General features: G+C 44.0%; 1 protein-coding gene across 3 annotated transcripts in view; it reads right to left on the bottom strand.

Annotated features, from left to right (window-relative positions):
- Window positions 1-130: 130 nt before the first annotated feature.
- SCARB1 (scavenger receptor class B member 1) overlaps window positions 131-23,239 on the bottom strand; it is a 96,508-nt gene continuing 73,399 nt past the window's right edge. Inside the window, exons 9-13 of one of the 3 annotated variants that reach the window (XM_044275654.1) lie at window positions 22,624-22,697; window positions 14,917-14,968; window positions 14,337-14,483; window positions 12,323-12,456; window positions 131-4,057 (exon numbers count right to left, since the gene is read on the bottom strand). In XM_044275654.1, the coding sequence (XP_044131589.1) occupies window positions 12,334-12,456; window positions 14,337-14,483; window positions 14,917-14,968; window positions 22,624-22,697 (396 nt within the window). In that variant the 3' untranslated portion in view covers window positions 131-4,057; window positions 12,323-12,333. The remainder of the gene's footprint in view (window positions 4,058-12,322; window positions 12,457-14,336; window positions 14,484-14,916; window positions 14,969-22,623; window positions 22,698-23,239) is intronic. The other 2 variants (XM_044275653.1, XM_044275655.1) reach the window with 2 other exon arrangements.

Below are 23,239 nucleotides of genomic sequence, written 5' to 3'. Positions count from 1 at the left end.
ATCTCCAACCTGGAGGGACAGGAAGACACTGAGGAAGAGCAAATTTATTCTTCCTGTCTCTACCTGGTTGGAGGCGGGTCATATCTCATGGTATGCCATGGAGGATAAAAGGGGAAATAAGGACCATAAAGACAGTAACAAAGTCATGGCTTTATATTTTTTTTTCCAATTATTTTTACTTCCATTTATATTGTGACAAGAATACAGAAATGAAGATAAAAATTACACCATAGCACTGCAGTTAGAAAAACATGTAGCACCTCCTAAAGGACAGAGAGATAAGGTTAAGACTAGAAACAGCAGCTTTCAACAAGACTTGATGTGGTACTTGAACACAGCACCACAGTACAGAACAGGTGCAGATTTCAATCTGATGCTTTTAAATGTGAGCCGTGTGAATTTAGCCTAAATTAGAGAAACATCAATTTTAGTCAAAAAAGAGAACCTGAATTTAAATATATATATATATATATATATATATATATATATATATATATATATATATATATATATATATATATATATATATATATATTACTTTTCCCTTCAGGATCCACTCTTTCTTCTGGTGCAGGTTGCTGTGTGCCTTTATTGCCAAACCGTCCTGTTTGAACCATTCAGGTTCACAGGTTCTGTAAACTAGAATAAATGTTTTTTTCTGTAATACAGACAGTGAGCTACCTACAGCTACAACTGGGATAGGTGGAATCTTATGCATCGCATTAAAGGGGTGTCACTTCAGCATGTAGACAAAGTTCATATAACATATTGTGATTGTGCATATTGCTTCCTTTGCTAGCTTGATTCTTTTCTCCATCCTATTATACACTGCTCGTTTCCAGTGGTTATGACCATCCTGCCATACAGCAGCAGTGGCCGTGCTTCCACACTATAGGAAAGAGCGGCAGACTCTCTGGTGGACACAGCCCTTGCAAGCAGAGAGGCTGATGCTTTTTCCTATAGTGTGCAAATGCAACCACCACTGCTGTATTGCACGGTGGTCATAACCTCTAGAAACGAGCAGTGTATGATGGGATGGAGAAATTAATCAAGCAAGCAAAAGGAGGCAATATGGAGAAATCACAATACATTAGTACAGGCATCCTCAAACTGCGGCCCTCCAGCTGTTGCAAAACTACAACTCCCAGCATGCCCGAACAGCCTACAGGTATCAGCCTACAGCAGGGCATTGTGGGAGTTGTAGTTTTACAACAGCTGGAGGGCCACAGTTTGAGGATGCCTGCATTAGTAAGTGCCTTGGATTAAAACTTTGTCTACGTGATAAAGGCCATTTGATGAAGTAACAACCCCTGTAGTCCAGTCTACATTCAGCAACAGACAAGAGTATGTAGCAAAGGATTACTGTGACCGGTTCCCAACCCCTACCCGCCCAACACTGTGCAGTGAATATATTCCTGACCACCCGGTGTCCTAAGGGATCTATTCTGCAAGGGGTTGTCCAGCCCCATACCATTTTTAACCTCCATGGAACCTGTTGGATGAAGCATACAGAAATATAAATCGAGCACTATTAGGACACCTGCTAGGCCAGGATGGTCACTGTACAGTAATTCAACAAATCGCAATAACTGCCTTAACAGGTTAAGCAGTCAAAATAAAGGTGGCTGTATGTTAACTGCTCCGTAACACTTGGTTTTCAGCTCCTAGGGTCCTCTACTGTCTTCTCCATACTTGCAGCACCAGAGCTAAACATCCAGCACCTGTGCACATACATGCTGAATATTTACCTGAGACACTTGACGTCCAGGAAAGATAGTGGTGGACCCCATTAACTGGAAAACAGTGTTGAGCAACAGCTAAGTATGCTTCACTCCACAGAGTGAGAATGTTAAAAATTGAAATGTGGTTCAACAGCCCTTTAAAATTAAAACCTGCACATTAAAATGCTAGAACAGAACAAATTCGATCTAGGATGCAGTTAGTGTGCATGAAAAAAGCCCAGTGTTCTGTAAAGCTAAATCTCATACATAAAAAGTAGATTTTGTGCTATAAAATAACGGTAGATTTGTACACATTTTATATCCAGTCACATATACACTTTGCATCAATATAAATTTATACTTAAGCTATTTTATAAATTACTTTTCACAATGATATAAAAAAAAGGCACCAGGATTCCATTTCATAAAAAAAAATTAATGGTTTAAATTTTTTGGCGTATTCTTCACACTTTTCTGTGCAAAACAACTAGGTTGTAAATTGTTCCCCAAAAAAAATTATAATAATTTGAGTACTGCACTACAGTGTGGTTGAAATTCTCACGAGTGACCAACACAAAGTTGATCCTGCTACCATATTACATTATAAGATTATGGCACCCTTGTACAATTATAGTATGCTGGTTAGAATTAGGCTAAGGCTAGATGGCGACTTGTGGTCATGCGACAAAGCCCGTAATGTCGAACTACCACAATCATACCCATTGTCAGTGTATGCAGTTTTAGACCAGCAAGCCACCCCAACAACAGTCGGGGGCTCTTATTAGGAGCAACTGGCAGGGCAACACTTACAATCTTCATGATGCACAGCCCCAAGTTGACAAAAAGCCCTAGGATGAAATCAAACATTGTTTCAGAAATTTCTGAAACTGTCCACTGGGGCTTACAAAAACCTATGTGCTTGCCACCAAAATGTTGTTAATGTGAAAAGAACAGATTCAGTAGCAAAATTTCTACAACAAAATCTGCTGTGTAGATACCCCCTTAGACTATAATCAGACACCCATGTTACTAGGCAGCATAAGAATTGCATAGTTAAAGCCAAATCCAGGATCAGATACTAGGAAAGCAAAAAAACAAAAAAACTCTGGTAAGGTTTTTTTTTTTTTTTTGCTTTCCTCTGATGGTTTTTACATGCACCATTATTCTTGTGTGACCGTAGCCTTATGTTGAGACAAACATTACCCTGAGAGGTTTGTGGTATAAATTATTGCTTGAGATGTTCAGTGCAAACAAACAGATTTAAATTAAAATGATTTGCTTGGACTTCTAGCAACCGTGTAACTTTGAATGACAAACAGTGAGATAAGAGCAGATTATCCATCTGAAGAGGAGAATAAGTGCTTAGTAAACTCAACACTGGACAACTTGGACTTTTTTTTTTTTGAAGGACAGTGAACTGAGAAACACAAAGCTTTGATATTACGCTGTGACATTACATAATCACATTATTGATGCCCATTTCTCACCAGGGGTTTATACATGTAAGGGCATTGTTAAATCAAGGTTGGCAATAACAGGTTCAATTAATACTGAAACAAGAAATGTTCAAAAAATTTTGCCACCCCCCCCCCTAAAGTATTGTGTCCAGCTTTAGTATATAGCTCTTACACTTTTTAGCTCTGCATATTAATGCAGCTATAATTTTAGCCATAGAAAAAAAGATTACCCTTGTGAGTGGCCCCGTGATCACACGGCACAAACAGATGTACCATGTCTTAATAAGCAGAAGAAACCGCCGATTGATGTGCATTCCAAATCATATCAATGAAAGCTAATGCACTGGAAACTACATATTTTCTGCATGACATGAGCTACCAAACTAGAACATATACCAGGTTCTTTGGAGGGGTACCTTCATTATGTGTTCAAATTTATTTTCAGGTGTTAAAAACTGAAAGCCACATATGCAGAGTCCTCAAGTGACGTTGCTTCTTTGGTCAATATGTGGATGAGAAAGCAATATATTTGGATCTCTGTGGCAGTAGGATCCTGCTAAGCTCAGAGTCATTAGGACTGAGCTCATAAACCCCTAATGTTTTACTGTGGAATCCCCTCATCACCATTCAATTTCAGTCTTACTGGTGTGGGATTGTTTTGCGTGGATATTTCTCCACATTTTATGTAATATGTGGTACCCACTAAATGAAATTCTAGAACTATCCCTTAAAAACAGGTTTCAAAGGGTCCATTAGAATGGGTACTGTGATTTCTCAGCCTTGAGGTCAATCATCTGGATCTTCAAGAAGCTTTGCATCGTCAGAACATTGATCTGCTTGAGTTATTTCACCTGTGTCTTCCAAGATGTTCTCCGCTTTCTATAAATTGGAAACAAATATACAATACATCCATTAAATATTTTAAATGTTTCAGAACAGAATTGTACACGTTTCTTGATTAAAATTGTGATCTAGAAGGGTTTGATCAGTCAGCAAAAAAACTAATATTCTATCCATATTAAAAGGGAATCTGTCAGCTAGTTTTAGCATATAGAGCTGGTTACATGTGCTGCTAGATCACCACTAGCACGTCCACAATATTAATTTTCAGATACACACAATATCTATTTATCTATCCATTTATATATATATATACACACACACACACACACACACACACACACACACAGTAGAGGACGCCAAGGTTGGGTCCTCAGTGACAGATATGCATCACTAGGATACGGTACCCACAGGGTTAACTCACTCTCCTGATAAGAGGAAAAGGAAGTGAGTGAGGGAGTGTGGTGGACACACTGCTGTGGCTGGCTGTGAACAGAGCTGGAAACTGAGGACATTTGGAAAGTTTGGCAGGAAAGCCGACTGGAATCTACCATGGACTGAAAAGTACCCAGAGTAAAAATGCCTTTATTTTTGAACGGACTGTTCTATTGAATATGATTATGTTGTACTTTAAGTTGGGTTTGTTTGGACCTTGGCTGCTGGAAGCTGTACCTATTTTCGTGTTGGAAAATAAACATCTGTGAATATATAATATAATATACATATATACACACACACACACACACACACACACACACACATAAATACAGACCAAAAGTTTGGACACACCTTCTCATGCAAAGAGTTTTCTTTACTTTCATGACTATGAAAATTGTAGATTCACACCGAAGGCATCAAAACTATGAATTAACACATGTGGAATTATATACATAACAAAAAAGTGTGAAACAACTGAAAATATGTCATATTCTAGGTTCTTCAAAGTAGCCACCTTTTGCTTTGATTACTGCTTTGCACACTCTTGGCATTCTCTTGATGAGCTTCAAGAGGTAGTCACCTGAAATGGTCTTCCAACAGTCTTGAAGAAGTTCCCAGAGATGCTTAGCACTTGTTGGCCCTTTTGCCTTCACTCTGCGGTCCAGCTCACCCCAAACCATCTCGATTGGGTTCAGGTCCGGTGATTGTGGAGGCCAGGTCATCTGGCGCAGCACCCCATCACTCTGCTTCATGGTCAAATAGCCCTTACACAGCCTGGAGGTGTGTTTGGGGTCATTGTCCTGTTGAAAAATAAATGGATGGTCCAACTAAACGCAAACCGGATGGAATAGCATGCCGCTGCAAGATGCTGTGGTAGCCATGCTGGTTCAGTATGCCTTCAATTTTGAATACATCCCAACATTGTCACCAGCAAAGCACCCCCACACCATCACACCTCCTCTTCCATGCTTCATGGTGGGAACCAGGCATGTAGAGTCCATCCGTTCACCTTTACGGTGTCGCACAAAGACACTGTGGTTGGAACCAAAAATCTCAGATTTGGACTCATCAGACCAAAGCACAGAGTTCCACTGGTCTAATGTCCATTCCTTGTGTTCTTTAGCCCAAACAAGTCTCTTCTGCTTGTTGCCTGTCCTCATCAGTGGTTTCCTAGCAGATATTCTACCACGAAGGCCTGATTCACACAGTCTCCTCTTAACAGTTGTTCTAGAGATGTGTCTGCTGTTTGAACTCTGTGCGGCATTGACCTGGTCTCTAATCTGAGCTGCTGTTAACCTGCGATTTCTGAGGCTGGTGACTCGGATGAACTTATCCTCCGCAGCAGAGGTGACTCTTGGTCTTCCTTTCCTGGGGCGGTCCGCATGTGAGACAGTTTTTTTGTAGCGCTTGATGGTTTTTGTGTTACTGCACTTGGGGACACTTTCAAAGTTTTCCCAAATTTTCGGACTGACCGACCTTCATTTCTTAAAGTAATGATGGCCACTTGTTTTTCTTTACTTAGAATTTTGTATTATGGCAAGAAAAAAAGAAGCTAACAGTCTATTCAGTAGGCCTATCAGCTGTGTATCCACCTGACTTCTCCACAACGCAACTGATGGTCCCAACCCCATTAATAAGGCAAGAAATCCCACTTACTAAACCTGACAGTGCACACCTGTGAAGTGCAAACCATTTCAGGTGACTACCTCTTGAAGCTCCTCAAGAGAATGCCAAGAGTGTGCAAAGCAGTAATCAAAGCAAAAGGTGGCTACTTTGAAGAACCTAGAATATTACATTTTCAGTTGTTTCACACTTTTTTGTTATGCATATAATTCCACCTGTGTTAATTCATAGTTTTGATGCCTTCATAGTTATGAAAATAAAGAAAACTCTTTGAATGAGAAGGTGTGTCCAAACTTTTGGTCTGTACTGTATATTATATACATACATACACACGCTAATAAGGAGCCCAATGGGCCATTACCAACATTAACCTCCTCCAGTCCGCCCATAGGATATAAACGCCCTATGGGTGGTCCTCTATTTCTGAACGTCCGTTCAGAAACTGCAGCTGCACGCTAATCGTGCAGCTGCTGATCGGGTTGCCCGCTGTCAGTGACAGCAGGGCAACCCAGAGAGAAGGCAGGGACAGTGCCCAGGTGTCCCTGCCTTCTGGATCGCTGCATACATAGCGCTCACCGCACCGCTGCATACACAGCGCTCATGTGACCGCCGGGACCGGAGCGTGCAGGAGCTGTGTGGTCTCTCACAGACCTCGATCAGCCCTGCACTGAGGCTGTACAGCGCAGTATAGCCTCTCTGGGGGGTGCATTTCTCCTGTAACTGGGGCTACTAAGTCAGCCCCAGTTACAGGAGAAATCAACAGTGAAAAAAATAGAAAAAGTGAAGTAAATGTCCCCCAGAGGTCTTGTATGACCTTATGGGGGACGAAAAGTGTAAAATAAAAAAAATAAAGTGTTGAAAAAAGAAAATAAAAAAAAGGTTTCACATGTAAAAAAAAAATTCCCCAAGTCAGGAAAAAAAAAATGTTAAAATAGAAAAAATAAAATAGACATATTTGGTATTGCCGCGTCCGTAAAAACCAGCTCTATAAAAATATCACATGACCTAAACCCTCGGGTGAACACCGTAAAAAATAAATTAAAAAAACTGTCAAAACAAGCAATTTGTGTCACCTTACATCACAAAAAGTGCAACACCAAGTGATCAAAAAAAGCGTATGTCCCACTAAATGGTACCAATAAAACAGTGACCTCATCCCGCAAAAAATGAGCCCCTACATAAGAAAATCTCTCAAAAAATAAAAAAAAATAGCTCTCGGAACATGGACAGATTAAAACAATTTTTTTGTTTCAAAAATGCTATTATTGTGTAAAACTTTAATAAATAAGAAAAAGTATACATATTAGGTATCGCCACGTCCGTAACAATCTGCTCTATAAAAATGTCACTTGACTGAACCCCTCAGGTGAATGCTGTAAAAATAAATAAATAGAAACTGTGCTAAAACAACCCATTTTTTGGTCACCTTGCCCCATAAAGTGTTATAATGAATGATCAAAAAATCATATGTACCCCAAAATAGTAGCAATTAAACTGGCACCTTATCCCCTAGTTTCCAAAATGGGATCACTTCTTGGGAGTTTCTACTGTAAGGGTGCATCAGGGGGCTTCAAATGGGACATGGCATCTAAAAACCATGTGGAGTTCCTTTTCTTCTGCGCCCTGCCGTGTGCCCATACAGCAGTTTATGACCACATGTGGGGTGTTTCTGTAAACCGCGGAATCCGGGTAATAAATATTGAGTTTTGTTTGGCTGTTAACCATCGATGTGTTAAAGAAAAAAATTGGATTAAAATGGAAAATCTGCCAAAAAAGTGAAATTAAAAAATTTGATCTCCATTTTCCTTTAATTCTTATGGAACGCCTAAAGGGTTAAAGTTTGTAAAATCGGTTTCAAGTAACATGAGGGGTGTAGTTTCTACAATGGGGTCATTTATGGGGGTAACTACTATGTAAGCCCCACAAAGTGACTTCAGACCTTAAGAAGTGGGTTTTGGCAATTTTCTTAAAAATTTGAAGAATTGCTTCTAAACTTCTAAGCCTTCTAACGTCCTAAAAAAATAAAATGACATTTCCAAAATGATGCCAACATAAAGTAGACATATGGGGTATGTTAAGTAATAAATATTTTATGAGGTATCACTTTGTTTTAAAGCAGAGAAATTGAAATTTAGAAAATTGCGAATTTCAAAATTTTGGGTAAACTTGGGATTTTTTCATAAATAAAGGTGAAATATATTGACTCAAATTTATGACTATCATGAAGTACAATGTGTCACGAGAAAACAATCTCTGAATGACTTGGATAAGTAAAGGCGTTCCAAAGTTATTACCACATAAAGTGAGATATGTCAGTTTTGCAAAATTAGGCCTGGTCAGGAAGGGGGCAAATGGCCCAGATGGCAAGTGGTTAAAGGAGCCCTGCCACACCCACTGTGAAGGTGCTCAGCACCACTTCACATCCTCAATTTCCTCCTTGCGTCCCCAATGTCACACAGTTGTAGCACCGTAATCTCGTGCATGTGCAGTTTGCTCCCCGAGGCTGATGCCAGCACAGGGAAGGAACATGATGCCGGCACTGACATGTGGTGTACTTGCGCACGCACGAGATTAAGGAGCTTCAACTGTGACATGGGGGGAGCGAGGAGGAGATTTGGAGGATGCAGGGAGGTGCTGGCTACATTCACATTGGGTGTGGCTGGGCTCCTGAAATGTTGGCAACAGCCCCTTGGGCTCCTTAGTAGGTGTGATATATAGATAAAGATAAATCATTTCAGAATATATCTGTCTAATTTTTTTTAGATCACAGAAACCTGACAAGTCTACACACCCCTGTTAAAAGGTTTGTGATGTTAAGAAAAAAAAAAAAATTAGACAAAGAAAATCATTTCAGAACTTTTTCCACATTTAATGTGACCTATAAACTGTACAAATCAATTGAAAAACAGAAGATTTCAGTTTAGGTAAAGGGAAGTAAAAATAAAATATGACTGCATAAGTGTGCACACCCTTAAACTAATACTTTGTTGAAGCACCTTTTGCTTTTATTACAGCACTCAGTCTTTTCGGGTATGAGTCTATCAGCATGACACATTTTGGACTTGGCAAGATTTGCCCACTCTTTGCAAACACAATCCAAATCTGTCAGATTGTGAGGGCATTTCCTGTGCACAGCCCTCTTCAGATCACCCCACAGATTTTCCAATCGGATTCAGGTCTGGGCTCTGGCTGGGCCATTCCAAAACTTTAATCTTCTTCTGGTGAAGCCATTCCTTTGTTGATTTGGATGTATGCTTTGGGTCGTTGTCATTCTGAAAGATGAAGTTCCTCTTCATGTTCAGCTTTCTAGCAGAAGTCTGAAGGTTTTGTGCCAATATTGACTGGTATTTGGAACTGTTCATAATTCCCTCTAGCATAACTAAGGCCCCAGTTCCAGCTGAAGAAAAACAGCCCAAAGCATGATGCTGCCACCACCATGCTTCACTGTGGGTATGGTGTTCTTTTGGTGATGTGCAGTGCCGTTTTTGGGACAAACATATCTTTTGGAATTATGGCCAAAAAGTTCAACCTTGGTTTCATCAGACCATAACACCTTTTCCCACATGCTTTTTTTTGAGACTTTAGATGCGTTTTTGCAATATGTAGCCTGGCTTGGATGTTTTTCTTTGTAAGAAAAGGCTTTCGTCTTGCCATTGTACCTCATAGCCCAGACATATGAAGAATACGGGAGATTGTCGTCACATGTACCACACAGCCAGTACTTGCCAGATATCCCTGCAGCTCCTTTAATGTTACTGTAGCCTCCCAGACCAGTTTTCTTCTTGTTTTTCATCAATTTTGGAGGGACGTTCAGTTCTTGGTAATGTCACTGTTTTGCTATATTTTCTCCACTTGATGATGGCTGTCTTCACTGTGTTCCATGGTATATCTAATGCCTTGGAAATTATTTTGCACCCTTCTCCTAACTGATACCTTTTAACAATGAGATCTCTGATGTTTTGGAAGCTCTCTGGACCATGGCTTTTGCTGTGGGTTGAGACTAAGAAATTTTGGTGTCATGCCTCACGCACAAGAACATTCTTTTTTTATGGTCCGCAAACCGCTGATCCACAAAAACGGAAGCCATCCGTGTGCCTTCCGCAATTTGCGGAACGGGCAGCCCATTTTAGAAATGCCTATTGTCTGCAAAACGGACAAGAATAGGACATGCAATTTTTTTTTTGGGGGGGGGGGGCACGAAACGGAGCAAAGGATGCCGACAGAACACAGTGCTGTCCGCATCTTTTGCGGCCCCATTGAAGTGAATGGGTCCGCACCTAAGCAGCAAAAACTGCGGCTCGGATGCGGACCCGAACTACGGTTGTGTGTATGAGGCCCTAATCAGAGGCACTTTAAATGATGGCAGGTGTAGGCTGAATCTTATTTAACATGATTTTGAACCACTTTATTTTAGTTTTTTTGTTTTCTTCTCTCCACCTAAAAGATTTCAGTTTGTTTTTCAATTGAGTGGTACAGTTTATAGGTCATATTAAAAAGGTGGAAAAAGTTCTGAAATGATTTATCTTTGGCTCATTTTTTTACAGCACAGAAACCTGACATTTTATTTTTTTATTAATGTTTACAGATTTTTATTTTATTTTTTAAAAGCATTCATAGCTATGAAAAATGTAAATTCATTGATCTGAATGTTCAAAAGGGTTCTCTTTTAAACACTTTTTGCACCCCTCAAACAGTGTTAAAAAGCTAGCTGAGCAAACTCTTTGAGAGCTGGTTCCCACCGTTCATTTTTAATGGGAAGCAGCATGATCTATCTTGAGGTGGAATCTCCCATTGAAATAAATGGAAAAAAAACAGCTCCAACACACTGGTGTTAACGTTTCCGGTATTGAGTTCCGTCCTAGGGGCTCGATACCGGAAAAAAAAAAACTGATCAGTTTTATGCTAATGCATACTGAATGGAGAGCAATCCGTTCAGTATGCATCAGGTTGTCTTTAGTTCAGTAAATGTACGGTTTTTGGACAGAGAAAATACCACAGCATGCCACTGTATTTTCTCAGTCCAAAATTCCATAACACTTGCTGGAATGCCGGATCTGACATTATTTTACATTGAAATGCATTAATGCCAGATCCGGCCCCAAGTGTTCCGGCAAAACTGATCTGGTTTTGCGGTCTGTGCATACTTTCAAAAAATGAAGAAATACTGGATCATTTTTTTCCCGGGATGACAACCCTAGAGCTGGATCACATATTGCAATGCATTTGTGAGACTGATCCGCATCAGGATCAGTCTACAAATGGTATCCATTTGCATACAGATTACCGGAACCGGCAGGAAGTTAAGGCAACGGAACTGGCTTCCGGAATCCAACAACGCAAGTGTGAAAGTACCCTTAGTCCATGCAATTTTATGTGCGTTTTTGTGGTGCGGATCTGTAGCAAAAACATTGATCGGAAAAACGCAGATTTGTATTAAACAATCACCGGTAAAAACAAGAAAAAAAAAAATGCAAACAGTACAAAAAATTAGTTTTCAAAATCCATCATGTGAACATCCCCTAACTTTGTCTCATAGTTCTTATCTGAAACAATAGATGCCAACAGTAAAATGTAAGAATTTTCTAAAGTACTCTTTGGATAAATCTCGATTACAACAATGTGGAGCTAAACAACTGACTCCATGGTTATATGCAATGTATAACAAGAGGATGGTGGTGGGTTATGAAGTATAGGACTATAAAACATTATGGGAATCACAAAACACCACAACCTAGACCATGGAACATAAGCAAATGTGACAATATAATTATTAGTATTAGATTTAATATGTTAGTATAATTCATTTTAAGCAAACCCTCACATCCAACATTTTTAGTAGATTTGAAAAAGAAGTCGTGTGTCCCTTTTCCTCTCCATTAACAAAAATAATCCATTGTACACAGACAGACATATCGTGCCAATTCAACAGTAGTATAGGAATATGTACATAAATTGTTATTTTGATAGGGGTTCTAATGAAAAGTGGTTAGCAACTGCAGAAACAAAATAATCCCCACTGGCTAAAGGATTAAAATAAATTAAAAAAATGTAACCATGCAAAAAGTGTGAGTATTCCCTAGTTGTGAAGCATGCAGTACACTAATCTAGATTAGCATTAAATATTAGTGCTAAATACCCTTTTGTGAGAAGCATAAATGTACTAAAACACATAATAGAAAACCTTTTTTCCTTAAATGTATAAAACAAAAAAAAAAAAAAACCACCTTCACACATTTTGTTTACCTTGTACGCACCTATAATTTGGCTTCCAGTACCACAGTTCCATTAGAAGCAGTCAACTTTTCTTTTTGGGCTTTAGTGATATCATAATTTTCATCAAGCTTTTTATTACTACGCCAAAATAAGCAGAATTTTTCCTAAAAAATAATTAGGCTAGTTTGTCATATAGAATGAAGGGCAGAAGACAAAAAGGTTAGCTATAAAATGTTACAATGTGGAAACCCACAAAGGGGGTTAACTGGATTATTAATAAATCCATCACATTACAAATGGCAGACTGTACTTTACATTAAAGGTGGATTCTGATATAATAGACTGCTCATGTTTTAGATGAGCAGAAACTATATTAGTAAATTGGGGGTGGGGGCAATATTATGGCTAACACAATGACAGAAAAAAAAAAATTTAACAATATTTCAAAGTCCTCAGTTTATGTAAGTGTATTGAGATGTTTTGTGGCTTCAAAGTAGACAAAATTATTAAACCAGGTAATGCCGGCAAACCACTGGCAAAAAAAAAAAAAAGAAAATGTGTTTACTAATTTCCATCACTCCTGTACAGCAGATCAGATAGATTTTCAATATGATCTATAGCTGTTAGTTTGTTCTGAACAAAATTAGTGCCATGACCAAATTTGGGAAGGGGTTAAGGCTCAATTTTTGCATAATTCATTTTCACTTGATGGAAAACAAAAGTTAGTACATTTAGTATAGTGGTAGGGAAAAGAACAAAAAACACGCATGATGCGGTGCAGTAGAAGCCAATACAAAAATCACATACAAAAGGTATACATATAAGTGGGAAAACAACATGCAGAGGAAGGAAATAACATAATTCAGACAACATGATGACTGAAAGATGACATTTTTAAACAATATATACATTTGTTCTCTATGTTTTGTTCCTAGTTTATCTTTTGAGGTTCCTTTTCTAACTTAAAGGGGTTGTCCCAGCAGAACAACTACTATCTATATTTGCGATTATGGAATATGTTTCATACAGTTCAAACTTCTCACCCACAAAGCTCTCCAGAGGGCTGCACCTCCCTACATCCCTCCCATTCTGCCAATGACCCAAGACTAACATCCTCATAATCTGAACCTTACTCCAGTCTTCAACTTTCCTCGATCCACACCAGCTGTCTGTCCGGGGCAGTGCATTCCAATCAGGTTAATCCGCAACTTACTTAGCTTTAAATGTGCCAAACGGGCAGGCTTATTAGGGTCCATAAACTGACTCTTCCCAGTTTACCCCCACACCCCATCCTTTTTTTTCAGAAACAAATGTCACCTTCTTCCAGAAATCCCCACATTCAATGCACTAGCTCATGCAGCTCTGTCTGCACTACTATATTTAGTAGAAAGATAGCTGAAACACTAAAATCCTTCATATCCCAAGACTGTAAATTCTTGTGAGCAGGGCCCTCACGTCTAGTGTTTTAATTGTATACTTGCCATTAAACCTGTGATGTCCATTTTGATCTGTAAATGTACCGTCTGAATTTTAAACTGCTGTGGAATATGGTGGCACTAAATAAAACGATTATTAATTGGATAGCAGGAAACAGGAGGGGATGTTCAACCAGTGCAGCCATTATAGGCCACAGTGTGTTAAACTGGCCATTCACAGATTCCAAGCGAAAGCTGCTTTCTTCTGGAATTCAAACATTTCAACTAAAGTCTGATGCAGGGCTGCTTTTTTCTTATACGAAAAAGCTACAGTTCTCTACAAACCAACTACACTAAATTGACCAGACCGGTCATTTTTCTTTCTGACTATCCACAAAGTCAAACTTTAAAGAAAAACTTTTCATAGTGGCCACTAATCCCATCATCTGATATCTAGGCAAGAAGCAATTTAAAAATAAAAATAAAATGCAGAACTGCATGAGCAATGTGAACCTACCAGAGAAATTCAGAGACCGACAACTTCATGGCATTAAATTTACCAGCTGTCTGAAGGATGGTCAGGAAAACAGATCTTCTAACTCAAGACTGATATACTTGAAGTTTCTTACCTTTCTTGCAAATGCAAGAACCGCTGAAACCAGTATAAAGAAGAGACCCAGAGCAATGAAGATGTATTGCAGGTAGTCAAGTACAGCAGGGAGCACAATCAGGGTGTTATAATATGTATGATACACTGGACCATCTAGATATCCACTCTGTAGGAAGCAACACAAAATATATAAACTGGGATGTCATTCACCTCTGACCTAAAACATGTCCAGACCAGAAGATATTTAGACTTGACTTTTATAAAATGGTGCACAAGAGGAGAAAAGAAATTAAAAGAACACACACACCCAACCAAAATAAAAAATTCTGAACTTAACATTTTTAAATAATAATTTTTATATATATATATATATATATATATATATATATATATATATATATATATATATATATATATATATATATATATATATATATATACACACACATATATATACACACACACACACACACACACACACACACTATATAAATTTCAAGATGCAAAAAGATCAACAGTCACATCACACCACAAACATCACCATGAGCATATATTTCCATTCAGTAGAAATGCTCATTATAGGGGGTGGGGGAACTTACCTCTGAAAACCACAGAATTGGAAAGATTACAGGCTTAATGTTCCCAATTTGCCTACAAATAACAATTTACAATATTATTTCATATGTTTGCAAAAAAAATATATATACATATATACATACACATACACACACTAACTATATGGTGTTTGTGAGGAATATGGATTAATATTTACTGTCAGCCATGTCCTCACACCCCCCATTTGCTGACAGGATTTCCCTGCTTCAAAGCCCCCAGCTCTGATTGTAATTCTGTGTACATGCCAAATAAGTTTCCACTCCCCCCCCCCCAGCCAACTGAATGTCAGTTGGCCAGGAAGACACCCCTCAGGGGGTCCAAGCTTCAAGGAGAAGTTCACACCTCTGTGCAGCAGTTGGGAGCCACCTGAATCTGCAGGAAAAAAACCCCAGCAGGGGGTATCTGCTTTGGCCTGGATCAATGAGATTTCCTAGACATATTGGCACCTACCTCTCATAAGGAATTATGAATCACCTGGCCATCGCAGGCGCAAACCGGATACATATTTGTGTCCCGGTGGCCACGAGGTACGGTCCCATGGTCTTTGTTTACTCGTACCCAGTCGGGGTAGGGAGATACCCATATCTCCCCATAGAAGCCACCTACCGGTACCAGGTTTGGGCTCTAATTGTAGCCGGAACCCAGGCCGGTCCATTAGTCCCAGAACCATCTCCCTGTGACTCTCTGGTCTGGAGCTATGACCCCTAAAGGGTTTTGTGGGTCATTCACCGTCAGCCCAGAAGAGGGGGAGTTAACCCCTCCCTGGGGCAGGGAGGGGATGGACCAGCTACAGGTTAAAAGCCTGGTGCCAGCAAGTAGGCAGCGTCTTTTTCTGAAGAGGGGTCACATGCTACACATGTGTTTAGAGGGACCCAGGAAATAGCAGGAGATCACAGCCCCTCGTGTGGCCTCCGGTTCAGGACATCGCCAAGGAACTTTCATCATACTTGGTAACTTACTTTCACTCTGCTTAATCCTATTGTAACCATATACCCTGTAATCTGTAACCTCAGACCACTGTATATATATTGTCTGTGTATAGTGTGTTATATCTAGTGTGCTCTTATAGCGATTAAATCTATAATTTAATCTTGTGCTATCTTGTATCTCGATCACGAATCCCCACGTCCGTGTTTTGGCCTAGTTATAAGCTACCGTGGGTTGGTTTCTGACCCTATATAATCCCGTTAGCGGACCGGGCTTATATCAAACGAGAAACTGGTGGCAGTTACCCGGGCTGAGTGTGGGCTGTTTTCACTGCGGCAGTGAAAAGGCCCTTCCAGCTTGTTGCCTCTCTGTGCCCGCGTGGACAGGAGGTGTGTGTGTAAACTATACCAGCCTGACCTTACGTGCTCCTCTGGAGGGCGTAACTTCACGTTTTGGTAGACCCCGTGATCATACCAGGTCTCGTGAGCTCGACGTGGTTGACGTCAGCGGACACGAGGGGTGGTATTCATCACATATTGGTGGCAGCAAAGTGGGATCGAGATACTAGTGTTTGTGAGTGTGAGACCCATACTTCCAGACACTAAAGACGACCAGCAGTAGCTCTTGCTGCTGGAGTCTTAAGATCAGTTCAACACTAGACTGTCTGAGGGCAGATACAATAAGGTGTGTGTGCATCAGGTTGCAGTGGTGTCAGTGACCATCCGTTGCAATGACGGCCAGTATCACAAGGAGCAAATCGAAGGAGATGGCTGATGCTTTAAATGGGGGCGGAGAAGAGGTGGAAGGCGAGGGGGAGCACAACCAAAGCTCCCCAAGGAGCCAGTCGCCAGAGGTGAGGTCCGCGGCGGGCCTCGCTCCACCTGCCCCTCCCCCCAGCCAAGCTGGCTCAGCTGCTCTCCTACAAGCTGCCATGGACCGTCTCCAGGCTGGAGACCAGGCAGCCTCTGAGCTCCTACTGGCGGCTGCAGAGCGTCGCGAGCAAGCAGAGGCTGCAGAGCGTCGCGAGCGAGCAGAGGCTGCAGAGCGTCGCGAGCGAGCAGAGGCTGCAGAACGTCGCGAGCGAGCCCAGGCCGAGCGTGAGCACCAGCTACAAATGCTCCAGCTGAAGCTTCAATTCCAGCAGCCCTCCCCAGCCCAATGTGAGTCTCCAGAGGTCCGGATTCCCAAACTGCGGGCGGAGGACTTTCCCCTACTGGACAAAGATGGGGACCTGGACACCTTTTTGTTGGCATTTGAGACAGCCTGCCATCAATACCAACTGCCAGAGGACCAGTGGGTCAGATTCCTCACGCCACGGCTCAGGGGAAAAGCCCTTGAAATCTTCGGGTACCTGCCCAGCGAGACCATCCTGAGCTATGAGGACATCAAACAGGCTCTGGTCAGGCAGTATAACTTAACCCCTGAGTCGTACCGGAAAAGGCTCAGGAATTTGCACCGGGGTTCTACCCAGAGCTGGGCCGATCACATGCGGGCCTTGCTGAGAGCGGTCGACCAATGGACCACAGGATTGGAGCTCTCCACCGTCCAGCAGCTGAAGGAGCTCATCGCCACAGAACAGTTCTTGTGGAACTGCCCAGAGGATCTCCAGCAGTACCTCCGTGACCGGAAGCCAAAGGGGGCCTCCGCAACCGCAGCCCTGGCCGATGAATACACCAACAACAGGACTTCAGAGGCCCGGAAACCTGTCGGCTGGAGAGGGGGTAAGACGCACGCTGCACCTGCTACCCCTGCCCCTAGGCCCAAGTGGGCACCGGCCCCTGCTGCACTTTCCACGTCGGTGGGGGAACCCCGACTTTGTCACCTGTGTAAGCAGCCAGGACACTTCCAAGCCATGTGTCCCCAGCGCCCGAGGGATCCGTCCCAGTCATCAACCCGGAAACCGTCCACTGTGTTGTGTGTGGGTGGGGGTGGTGGGAGGTCCCTTGACAATGTTCAACCGGTCACCGTGGGCCAGGCTGTGGCCATGGGACTTAGAGACACCGGCGCTGAAATGACACTGGTACGACCTGAACTGGTGACACCCCATGATTTACTGCCCGGGAGATCCCTCACTGTCTCCGGGATTGGAGGAGTGGACCCGGCGCTGCCCGTCGCCAAGGTTTATCTGGACTGGGGTGCCAGTCGAGGAGTAAGGGAGGTGGGGGTATCCGCAAATATCCCTGCCAGTGTTTTGCTGGGGACGGACCTGGGGCGGCTTGTGTCTAAGTATGTGGCCGCTGACGCCCCAGGGTCCGATTCCCCAGAATGTGATGCAATGTCCCCCCCGGATAATACTGTGAATGTACCTATTATGCATGTTGATGGGGATGTGGGGGATGTAATGTGTGCCTCTCCCCTCAGTGGGGAGGGGGTCATTCCTGTCAGCTGGGCTGAAGCCCCAGGATGTAGCCAGCAAGCATGCTGGGACCTGTTGTCCTCCAGTGTGGTGACTGGGGGGACAAGCAGGGGGCAGACAGCTGCAGGGGGGGAGGATGCAAATGAGGTCAGGGCTGTCCCAGGAGAAGTGGGACTGCCAGGTGAAGCCTCAGTGCAGTGTTCCTCCACCACTGGGATGTCAGGGGGCCAGGTTAGTCCGCCTGGACTGGCGACTTGGTCGGGAGTTGAGGGGAAGCAGGCACTACCAGCGGTGGCAGCGGCTGTCACGCGCAGTGGGAGTGCTGGGGCCCTAGGGGCCCCTCAGGGGTCTGATGGCTTTCCCCCTTCCGACCAAGTGTCTGCCAAGTCAGATGGAGGCCCAGAGACAGGTCCCAGGGACCTGACAGAGGACGTGGCAGTCTCATCTATTCTGACCACGTCCAGTCAGGGGTTTCAGGTGGCGTTAGTGGCTGACGCCAGCCTGAACGCTCTCAGGGAGCAAGCGGCGCTGCCTCCCTCGGACTCAGACCTCAAGCAGGTGGTCTGGGACCAAGGAAGGCTGTGCCGGGTCACGGTCCAGCAGGGCTCACCGGAGGAGTAGCCTAGGGACCAGCAGTTAGTAGAACTGGCAGGGGACGTGGCAGTCTCATCCATTCTGACCACGTCCCACCAGGGGTTTCAGGGGGCGTTAGGGGCTAGCGCCAGCTTGAAAGCTCTCACAGAGCATATGGCACGGCCTCCCTTGGATTCAGACCTCCAGAGGGCGGTCTGGGACCAAGGTCGGTTGTGCCAGGAAACGGTCCCACAGGGCTCACCAGGGGCGTGGCCTAGGGACCGACCATTTGTGGTATCCTATCCGTACAGGGCAGAATTTCTGTGGGCTGTGCATGAGACTCCGGTAACCAGATACCCAGGGGCCGCTAAGGCAGAGGCTTGGAGTGGAGACCTAGCCACCCCTGGGGCATCGGTCATCGAGTGTGTCGTGCGCTTCCAGGAAAAAGCGCCGGCCTTGTCGCGGTTGGTGCGCGACAGTATGGGGCAGGCCCAGACCGTCCAGAAGCAGGGGTACGACCAGTTAGCTTGTGAGAGGACCCATCACGTGGGTCCGCTGGCATGGATGCTGGTTTCGGTACCTCAGACTAAGCTTCAGGCGGCCTGGGAGGGACCGTACCTCGCACACCAGCAGCTCAATGCCAGGATGCACCTGGTCACCCTGGACCACGCCCGGGGAAGGCAGAAGGCACGGGAGGCAGGTGCCCTCCCAGAAGGCCACCCCTTCCGGGAAATGTTAGCAAACAAGCATGGAAGGACTGCGTCCACCAAGATGCCCTTGGGCATGGAGTATGCCCCTGCCACTTCTCAGCGGATGGTCAAGCTGCTTAAGGGACTTGAAGGGTACGCGGCTGTGTACCTGGAGGTCATTGCCGTCTTCGGTCCTACATGGGAGGATCCCCGAGAGCATCTGGCGCAGATGCTCGGGCAGATCGGCCAGGCAGGCTTGACCCTTACGCCAGGAAAGTGCCAGCTGGGCATAAGTGAGGGGCCCCGGGTAGGCAGGGAAGCCTCGGAACAGGAACCTGGGAGAGGGGATGCCAGCTCATCCTGGATCACCCTCCGGGACAAGCACCAGGCGATATCCTTCCTGGGCTCCGCCGGGTACTATAGGGAGTTCGCACCCCACTATGGTAGCCTGGCGAGGCCCCTGACGGACCGCACCAGGAAGAAGCTGCCCTCCGCAGTCGATTTGACCAACGACTGTGAGACGGCCTTCCAGGCGCTGGAGCATGCCCTTTCTAGCTTCCCGGTACTACAGGCAGCCGACTGCACGCGGCCGTTTATGGTACCGTCTGATGCCAGCCATTGTGGCCTCAGGGTCAGGCTCAATCCAGGTGACCACCTGGGTCAGGAACGAATGGGAGGTTGGTACGCAGGAGCCTGGCTCTCCGGCCGTACCACTTTGCCATTAACCACCAGGGAGGGCGCGGATGGGCGCACGGGGGAACACAGGAATGTGCTGCCCCCTGGCGCCCTCTAAAAGGGGGAGGTGTGAGGAATATGGATTAATATTTACTGTCAGCCATGTCCTCACACCCCCCATTTGCCGACAGGATTTCCCTGCTTCAAAGCCCCCAGCTCTGATTGTAATTCTGTGTACATGCCAAATAAGTTTCCACTCCCCCCCCCCAGCCAACTGAATGTCAGTTGGCCAGGAAGACACCCCTCAGGGGGTCCAAGCTTCAAGGAGAAGTTCACACCTCTGTGCAGCAGTTGGGAGCCACCTGAATCTGCAGGAAAAAACCCCAGCAGGGGGTATCTGCTTTGGCCTGGATCAATGAGATTTCCTAGACATATTGGCACCTACCTCTCATAAGGAATTATGAATCACCTGGCCATCGCAGGCGCAAACCAGATACATATTTGTGTCCCGGTGGCCACGAGGTACGGTCCCATGGTCTTTGTTTACTCGTACCCAGTCGGGGTAGGGAGATACCCATATCTCCCCATAGAAGCCACCTACCGGTACCAGGTTTGGGCTCTAATTGTAGCCGGAACCCAGGCCGGTCCATTAGTCCCAGAACCATCTCCCTGTGACTCTCTGGTCTGGAGCTATGACCCCTAAAGGGTTTTGTGGGTCATTCACCGTCAGCCCAGAAGAGGGGGAGTTAACCCCTCCCTGGGGCAGGGAGGGGATGGACCAGCTACAGGTTAAAAGCCTGGTGCCAGCAAGTAGGCGGCGTCTTTTTCTGAAGAGGGGTCACATGCTACACATGTGTTTAGAGGGACCCAGGAAATAGCAGGAGATCACAGCCCCTCGTGTGGCCTCCGGTTCAGGACATCGCCAAGGAACTTTCATCATACTTGGTAACTTACTTTCACTCTGCTTAATCCTATTGTAACCATATACCCTGTAATCTGTAACCTCAGACCACTGTATATATATATTGTCTGTGTATAGTGTGTTATATCTAGTGTGCTCTTATAGCGATTAAATCTATAATTTAATCTTGTGCTATCTTGTATCTCGATCACGAATCCCCACGTCCGTGTTTTGGCCTAGTTATAAGCTACCGTGGGTTGGTTTCTGACCCTATATAATCCCGTTAGCGGACCGGGCTTATATCAAACGAGAAACTGGTGGCAGTTACCCGGGCTGAGTGTGGGCTGTTTTCACTGCGGCAGTGAAAAGGCCCTTCCAGCTTGTTGCCTCTCTGTGCCCGCGTGGACAGGAGGTGTGTGTGTAAACTATACCAGCCTGACCTTACGTGCTCCTCTGGAGGGCGTAACTTCACGTTTTGGTAGACCCCGTGATCATACCAGGTCTCGTGAGCTCGACGTGGTTGACGTCAGCGGACACGAGGGGTGGTATTCATCACAGTGTTTAACATGGAAGAGAAATCAGATGCATCATGCATGAAATCTAAAGCCTACTTATAAATTTCATGTTCTTTTCTCTATACAGGCACCAATAAGCTAAACATTTACATGGCTTCATTGGGGCAACAAGGGATAGATTCACTTGTCCTGTAAAAACGTGCTAAATCCAAGGTGCATGATAAGTGATCATGTTGATGCTCTGCCACAACACTACTGCTCCATATGAATGGATAAAGTGGTAACAAGCCTCCTTCTCTCTGGTCTGCCAGCCGCATGGTCTCTTAAAGGGGTTGTGTCACTTCAGAAAATTCCATTTATCATGTAGAGAAAGTTAATACAAGTCACTGCCTAATGTATTGTTTGTCCTCAATGCTTCCTTTGCTGGCTGGATTCATTTTTCATCACATTATACACTGCTTGTTTCCAGGGTTACAACGACAATGCAACCCAGCAGCAGTGGCAGTGTCTGCACACTATAGGCGAATGGCGTAACTGGGAAAAAAAGTGATTAAAAATTCACTAGGGGGTCAGAATATGGTTATGTAAAAAAAAATGAAAAATGGTGGAAGAATTGAGTTTCTCCACCTCCTACATTGCATGCCATATTAAATGGTGGCATCAGAACGTACAACTTGCCCTGCAAGTTGTACGGGGAGAATGCATTGGGCAGGCAAGGGCTGTTTGGTTTACATTTTTACACTGCTAGGCAGACGCTGCCACCTAGCAGTGACCCCAGTGATATTACTGGCACAAATGGCCCGTCTATAGTGCTGCCCTAGGCTGTTTTACAGGCTAGGGCAGCAATAGAGCGTCCATTAATGCACATGTCATCACCGGGCTCACTGCTAGTCAGATGTCTCCACCTAGCATTCCCATACAAAGACCCGGTACGTCACCAAAGCTAAAGAAAACGCCTTTGCCATGCACAAAATGCTCCACCCATTCATGATGAATGAGGGAAGAAGGGTTATGTCCTGGTTTAGCTCTTAAATGAATCTTAAGTAAATACTTACGTAATGCCACTGACTCCCATTGTTAGTAAGCTGAGCTGCATCTTGATTGAACAATTCATGGGGATCCCTGTGAGCTGAAAAGATCAAACACATTAGACCGGCTACATTAGTTAAAGTCCCTTTCTATGGGTAAATGATCAGGGCAATTATTGGGAGGGAACAGTCCAGATAATTGCCCTTTGTAACGGTGTCACCGGTCATCCGATGAACTAGCAAGTGAATACTCATCTAGTAAGAGCATAGCTGTTGCTGCAACCAAAATCATTATTTCTGATCAGCAGTTTGTCCTGTGTAAACTGCAATCTGCTGCCTAAAAACAATTAATCTGTATGGGCACAGGTGATCATAGTAGCAGAGATGACTGCTGAATGTAAATACGCTGAAGATCAGGCAATAATCGGGAACTACAGTAGTTTGTTCCCGACAACTGCCTGCACATTAAGCCCATGTACTTAATTTACAGTTTTATTTATTTTACTAGTTATATAGCGTTTGCCTATTCCACAGCGATTTATAGACATCATTGCTTGCGGACCCTTATGGGGCTCACAATCTAAGTTCTCTAAAGGGCTGTTTCACACGAGCGTATGCCGTGCATGACATCCGCTGTGTTAAT

Source organism: Bufo gargarizans, chromosome 1 (genome assembly GCF_014858855.1).
Source record: "Bufo gargarizans isolate SCDJY-AF-19 chromosome 1, ASM1485885v1, whole genome shotgun sequence".
NCBI lineage: Eukaryota > Metazoa > Chordata > Amphibia > Anura > Bufonidae > Bufo > Bufo gargarizans.
This window is presented reverse-complemented; position numbering and strand designations above follow the sequence as displayed.